The sequence below is a fragment of the Astatotilapia calliptera genome, chromosome 10 (assembly GCF_900246225.1).
Source record: "Astatotilapia calliptera chromosome 10, fAstCal1.2, whole genome shotgun sequence".
In the NCBI taxonomy this organism is placed as follows: domain Eukaryota; kingdom Metazoa; phylum Chordata; class Actinopteri; order Cichliformes; family Cichlidae; genus Astatotilapia; species Astatotilapia calliptera.
This window is the reverse complement of record NC_039311.1, coordinates 19,132,755-19,140,131: the sequence shown is the minus strand read 5'-3', so window position 1 is coordinate 19,140,131 and position 7,377 is coordinate 19,132,755. Positions and strand designations below refer to the sequence as shown.

At 41.7% G+C, this 7,377-nt stretch overlaps 1 protein-coding gene across 3 annotated transcripts; it reads left to right on the top strand.

The window, feature by feature from the left end:
- Positions 1–4,424: 4,424 nt before the first annotated feature.
- Positions 4,425–7,373, top strand: LOC113030635 (homeobox protein SEBOX-like). Of its 3 annotated transcripts, XM_026182249.1 has the most exons (6): positions 4,425–4,500; positions 4,630–4,736; positions 5,229–5,348; positions 5,531–5,672; positions 5,830–6,005; positions 6,094–7,373. In XM_026182249.1, exons 4-6 carry the CDS (start codon positions 5,558–5,560, stop codon positions 6,625–6,627), a joined length of 825 nt encoding a protein of 274 aa, XP_026038034.1. In that variant the 5' UTR covers positions 4,425–4,500; positions 4,630–4,736; positions 5,229–5,348; positions 5,531–5,557; the 3' UTR covers positions 6,628–7,373. The 3 variants fall into 3 exon arrangements, with proteins under 3 accessions (XP_026038034.1, XP_026038033.1, XP_026038032.1); XM_026182248.1 differs by lacking the exons at positions 4,425–4,500; positions 4,630–4,736 and having other exon boundaries at positions 5,079–5,348; XM_026182247.1 differs by lacking the exons at positions 4,425–4,500; positions 4,630–4,736; positions 5,229–5,348 and adding an exon at positions 5,355–5,449.
- The last annotated feature ends 4 nt before the right edge of the window (positions 7,374–7,377 follow it).

Below are 7,377 nucleotides of genomic sequence, written 5' to 3'. Positions count from 1 at the left end.
CTGGAAATATTACCTTTGGGAGTCATTTATGACAAATAATCAAGTCCTTATTTTTGCACAGGTTCAACAAGGTGCTGGAAACATCCCTCAGACATTTTGGTCCATGTTGACATGTCAGATTCTCACACTAGTTGCAGATTTTTCGTCTGCATGTCCACAATGAGAATCCTTCCCACCACATCCGATATGTGCTCTATTTGACATCTGAGGACTGTGGAGGACATTTGAGTACAGGGAACTTATATTAAGTTGTGATCAAGACAGTCATTTGAGATGATGTTTGTATCATGCTGTGTTATCCTGCTAGAAGCAGGTCAAAAGGGGATGGAAAACAGCAACAGTACTCTGGGAGACTCTGGTGTTTAAATGAGCCCCAGTGTGCTCACTCATACAAGGGAGGATGGATCCATGCCTTCATGTTTTTTGGCAGCACATTTTGAACTTAAGAACTAATGCTCTTCTGCATACCCTGCTGGTCAGGCGGCTGAGTGAGTGTGAGTGTGCACTAGGATGCAGAATAAAATGTGTGAGCGAGACATGTTGAATAAAGAGCTTTGTGTGCTCAGGTAGAAAAATCACTAAATAAGAGTAATTCCATTTACCATGTTTTGGTTGTAACATGAGGTTATTTTAAGTTACCTTTACGTTATTATCAGTTTGAAGCAGTCTGACCATACTCCTCTGACATCTGACATCAATAAAGCATTTTCTCCACTCACTGGATATTTTCTCTTTTTCAGATCATTCTCTATAAATCCTAGAGATGGTTGTGCACCTAATAAAGTGGCCAGTAATTGCCTACTGCAGTTAGGATATCATTTTTTAGCTTCCGACTTGGCATATTGACGATTTAAAATTATGTACTGGTAACATCTAACAAATTATGCTATTGTTAGTAACAATGCACTAAAACCTAGTGTGAATATTGCATATATTCATATCCAAATCAATTCCCTGCTGAGGCTGAATCCATCTTTTATCAGATGCCAGCAGTCACACATCTGCTTTAAATCTCAGTACCCTGTGATTCCTGGAAATAGGGGAATAATATTCTTGTCTATGCATGATATCCAGTTTCCCATTCAGGCTTCTGCAGACCCCAAAAAACACTGCGACAATCCAACACATAGCCTGAGTCAAGCAAGACTGCTTCATTCATTCATTCATTCATTCATTCCTTCATTGAATGTACTGTCATGTCAAATTTATTTATCAGTGCATATAAAGCAATAGCTGCGGACCAAAGTGCTGCACATCTAAAAAAACAAAAAATAAAAACAGTGACATAAAACAACAGATTTAAAAGAGTAAAACAACAGATAAATAACAGTCAGAATTCAGTCTGATCTAAAAGCCAAAGAATAAACATGGGAGATGCTGATGTGAAGACGCAGTTTGTTCCACAATTTCACCTCCTGTGTTTAATTAGGAGCTCGAGACAGGCAGACATTTGCTAAGCAGATCTCAGTGATTCAGTGGAAGAGCGCAGGGTTAAAAGATAAGCACTAACCCATACAGTGGCAAAATATAAAATCTTAAACTACATTAAACTAAAAAGCAGCCATCATATTACAAAGGAAGCTATTATGGATAATGTGCGGTGTACAATGTCCATCAGACACCTGTGCTTGAGAAACTGTAGCCCAGGTTAGAGGAGCAAACTAGTTACATCTGAACATCTGTTAATCAGCAGCAATAATTAATCACCACCTGATTGCATGTACAGGTTGTGCCTTTGGTCAGGATTTTGACAGAAAGAGGGGTGAAATTAATTTCTTTAAAATTAATTTCTTTAATTTCACTGGGAAAAAAACATCAGTAGTTTCAGTAGCTAAGTGCACAAAAATGCCCCAAAACCCAAAACATTAAGCTACATGAATAATAGGAATAATAGTTGCATGTTATGTGTTACTTTGTTGGATTTAATTCAGTTTATGAAGTTCACTGAATAACATGTGATCTACAGCCACAGTTTTCTCCTTCACTGACTTCATGCTTTGCTTACTTATCCAAAGCCAAGTTGAAGTCACACCGACCTGTTGGATCGCAATACTGACAGAATATTTCAGCTTCCTTTCCATCTGAGCTGTAATACCCATTTATTTTGTATCTCCAGCTGCACTAAATCGTGTGTGATGCTTTTGCTGCTTGGCCTGTTGTCCTTTTATCCATAGCCAAGCTGGAATCACACTTTGCTCCTACTTCTCAGATCCAGAGGGGCCTTTACAAGCACGGGACAAGAGGCGAGGAGTAACCCCCTCGCCTCTGCTATGCAGAATTCAAGATTGGGCCCCCAAAATCTCTCAGGTTGACAGGAAATGTGGAATGAGTTTCCACATCAAATAGAGGACTGAGGAGCGGCGTTTGTGTATTGTGAAGGAAGGAGCGAGGACTGAGGTGACGGAGAGGAGGTCAGAGCGTCATTCACGCCTGAGTGTCAATCCTGATTTCTTAGAGGGGAGTGTGGACACAGAAGTGCAGCGTTTCTCTGTGTGCACACCTGAGTTTGTGAGGTATAAACTGAGGCATTCACACACAGAGAAAAAGACAGTTTGTGTATTGTGTTTTTTCCACGGTGAGGTCGGGAACACAGTCTGGGCAGAGGAGTGGGCAGGAGAGTGGAAAAGTGAAGAGAGCGACTACTGAGTTAGAAGAAAAGATGAATTCTAGATCGCCCTGTCAGTTTATGATTAGTAACAATTGAAGTACAAATGAAATGAGAAGAAATCTCCATTAATGTATTAATGTTCTTTGTAGATGGACAGATGATAAGAAAAAACACACACAAAGTCTCAAACAGCATTCACTAGATAACTGGACTCTACAGGAGGGTTGAACATCATCTGACCAGAAATATCGTTTTTTAGGAGTCCACTTTGCATCTTTATTCCACCACGATCTTTTGCAGCTTTTGCCTTTAGTTTGTATTTGTGAGCTGTTGTGCACTGTCATGCATCCATTCAAGTTGTATTATTAACCCAGCAGTGTAGTTGACCTTGCTGTCATACTTTAGTCAGTTTGGATTGGTCCGGTGCAATTGACCCAGATTTATAAGCTGTTGTTTCTGGCAACCCACAATTAAACTCTATACTCTATTCGAAAATTAATTTAACATCTATTTGATTGATAGATAGATAGATAGATAGATAGATAGATAGATAGATAGATAGATAGATAGATAGATAGATAGATAGATAGATAGATAGATAGATAGATAGATAAAAGCGATTAAATGCTGCCATCTAGTGGATTCTTTCATCTCTGCAGCTGTAGCTTTAGAAAAAGCTTTACAATAAAGTAGGGCAAGTAAAACGGATATTTTTGTACCACAAAGTCATCACAAACTTTTCAGCTGTGCACTCACATTTGTTGTAAGCACATGTTTCAATCATCTGCAGAACCTGCTGATTGGTGGGACCATGCCTCCCACTTTTCATATTAAATGCATTTTCCTGCTTTTCCACATACAGAGACTGTGTCCCACATTTTGAATGGCTATAGCATTCAATAGTCAACACTGCAGGGCACTTTTCTTAAGTCTGAGAGCTGGGAAAGCTGCCACTGTGGGCGCCATACAAGTTAATGTGTGACAGAAGCCACAGGAAGGCAGTTTTCATATAGTTTCTTCTTCCTCTCATTATTCATAGTATTTTCATTTTTGGGGAGAATATTTATATGAAGCGTTGTTTAATAAGAGATATGCAAATCTATCTTCATTACAGTGAAACCTAAAGGTTATTATCTGAAATACAAATTAATCAGTTAATTAACAATTACTGATAACAATTTGAACAGACAACACTCGACTTAATTTTATGTCATTATTTACATACAGAAAGCATTTAAAAAGTTGCATTTTTATAAAACAGTGCATTTATCTTCCATACGCTGAAACTGTGTAGCTGCATATTTTTAGGCCATGATCTAAAACCAAAGTGTTCCTAACAGCAGTTTGTGTTTGCAGGAAGCTTTTAATCCTTTCTGTGCAGTTTTATTTTTATAGAAGACACTGTCGCGGTTACACTTGGACGTGGCAGATTTAAATGCATCAAGAGTTTCCTTTACTAAAAACAAACAAACAAACAAACAAACAAACAACAACAACAAACAGTCTGAGCTTTCCCGAAAATGGTTCCTTAAGGAAATTATTTCTGCTATAAGTCTGTAAGCACCTCTTAAAACCAACTCTTTCGGGGAGAAGTTCTTTGGTCGTTTATATTACCCATTCGTGGAACTGAAAATGTTTCTTCTACCACCTTCATTTTTCAGACCACTTGCCAGCATTACAAACTTGTCCCACACAAACACAGGCCATTCTTTGCACTCCACAGTTTGCTGGGACCTCTTCGACTGCATCTGTTATGTTATTGCATTTAATCAAATCACGTGAGCTTGGCTTATGATCTTTTTAAATGGCGCATTGTTCTCTGGAGAGAGGGTGAACGTAGAGTACTTCACAGCTAATTTGACCCACTCAACAAGGCCGCCGTCTCAGTTCAAGTAGGCTAATTTTTATTTCATGCAGCCTCTACAAAATATATTGTAGCATTCAAAAAATCTGCTTATAAGCAAAATCAGTGGACGTGTTGTAATTTAATACATGCAGCCCGTTTCTGTCTGTTTGTGAAGGAGCTGCGAGTCTGGCACTCGCCTGGGAACTGGCTGAAAAGGACTACGAGTGATCCGGTGTTTTGATGTCTCGTTCGGTGGAAACACAACCGACAACGAAGAAAGGGGTGGGAAAAGAAGTTGCCTGATTTGTCACCTTCACACATTGTAGCTGACAGAAGCGTCACTCCCACAACTTCTCCAATACGCTTCCACTGCGCGCTTTCATGCGCACCAGGAGGCTGCGCGCGGTAGAGGATGTGCCGCAGACTGGAGCTTCAAATCAGTAAAACAGTGCCGGTGTCGCTTCGCTCCTCGTAGTGCGGATGCCTTACACTGTATACGTTCATGAATATCATTATTACGGGCACTATTAAAAACAAAACTAGACCCGGATCAGAGCAGCCGTTCTGGCGCTTCAAGGTGTTTCCAATCATTTTAATTTGCCCCCCTCCACGCTGTTGATTAGTAACACATGTGTTTATAATTTCAGGCCAAAACAGTTGCCATAAAATCAGAGTGTCTTGCTTCGAAAATGATCTTAAAATGAAAGAAAACGCGCCCACGATAAGTTTATTTCTTCACCTGCGGATGTCTTTGATTCATCTTTCCATTTTAAGGTTTCTGGAGCATCTCGTTGTCCGTAGCTGAAGACAAGCTGTCTCTCTGGTCTAAACGGGGCCCATTAACGGGCCATAGGGGATCAAACAGACACCTATTATCCAGACAGCCATTAACAGGTGAGCAGCACATCAAAGCCACGCGTTCGCAAAGCCCGATAGCGTCTGTGATGTGCAAGAGGATGCCACGCAGGGGGTCGTGTTGTGTCTGCAGAACTCGGGTATAAAATCCCTCTGACATCATGCCTGCTCACTGGAGAAGTGTCTGGGACTCACTCACGGAAACTTATTTCCCCTTTTAGCTGCGTGCTTCGGACACAGCGTGCGGGATGGATTTTACCAGCGGTAATGTTTCTGAGATCATCACGTTTTTCTCGGAGCAGTTATGGCCTGATGCACTGACTGACAGCAACAACAACGGGTCGGCAGAGCTCTCCAGCACGGGTAGGTGGACATGTATTTATATTTGCACATTTAAAATGTGATATAGTTTGAGGACAAACATCTGTATAAATCTGTGGGCTGTTGACTCTGCAAATTAATTTCTGCATTTAAAATGTAATTGTCAGTTTTAACAAAACGTTTTGCCCTCCCTCTAAAGTGCACCATGTTCCATACACTATCAACTCGAAGACAAAGTGCCGCCGAAAGCGCACAATATTCAGCAAGGCGCAGCTGAGCCAGCTGGAGAGGGCCTTCTCTGCTACACCCTACCCGGATATCAATGGGAGGAAAACCCTGGCCACTCTAACTGGACTACCGGAGCCTAGAATTCAGGTAGGACACGTGCGACCTAAGGCTAATTTAGACAACGTACACTTGTTTTGTTGACTAAGAGTTTCATGTAATTCTCAATTTTCTTCAGGTTTGGTTTCAAAATCGGCGCGCACGCTTCTTCAAGACTAAGAAATCAACTCGAGGAGCCACCAAACCTTCACAGGTCAGGCACAAGACACCGTGCACTCCTCAGGTGGCTTCTCCTCCACCTCCTAGTCCCAGCCTTGCGTCTCCAACAGACTACCGGGTGCCCAGTCTACCTCAGTCCACCAGGCTCTCGTCAATCCTGGACATCCAGACCAAGTCACCAGACGTTCCCCAAACCTTTTGCCACCAATCCCAGGACTTCACCAGCTACTGCCAAGACGTGTTTCCATACGAAGGGCTGGATGAGTTGGATTTACCAGAGGACTTTGAAGCTTTTCTCAATGCACGGGGGGTACAGCCAGCAGAACGTGGCCATCCTGTCCACAAGGAAGACATCCAGAGTCGGCAAGGCCTCCAGGCTCTCTCCAGCTCTATAGAGACCCTGGCCGACCTGTCGGATCTGTGCTTCCAGGACCTGATGGTCCCCAGTCTGCCCAGCTTGGACAGCTCAATGATTGACTATCTTTTGGCATGACTGACAAAACTGAGAGCAACATATTGAAGACTACGACATGAATGGGTCCACGTCCAACAACACGTCCGTTTGTGTAACAGCTACGAGCCAGCCTGCAGCAGGATGTCTGCTACATCAGTGTATCCGTTCTCACACCCATACGTCTACGCTGTGTCGCCAGTTGCCGTGGTGGCCTCCACTAGTGCACCCATTCGGTGATGTCGCGGTCTTTCAAAGTGTTGCGCTAATTTTTTTTTTTTTTTTTTTTTTTTTTTGGACAAAGGTGCCGAGTCTACCTTGGGGAGGTGGTAACTGTGACTTATGCTATTCGTTATCTATTTAAGAAACACTAGTATGATGCACATCAGATGATTTCACATGTCCTTTTTGCACATAGTTTGTTTATATTTTGGATGGGGTTGCAAAGATAACGTTTAGCACTTGACTCAAAGCTGTCCTTGCTGAGTGGGCTTCAGCGGAGTCCCGGAAAAAAAGTAAATGAGACGCACTTGTTTCCAACTGAAACTCGGTACCAGATATGTTACAAGGTATGCCAACTGCTGTGACGGGGAAATGGGACACGAATGACCAGATCGCCTTTTTTTTATTTTTTTATTTTTATTTTTATTTTTTTTTTGGGGGGGGGGTATATTTCACGATTTTCATGGCAGGCCGTGGAGATCTGTAATGTAAATAAAATGCATATTACGTTATGTACATAACATTGTTAATAGTATTTTTTACTAATAAATGTGTCCTGAACAAGTCTCT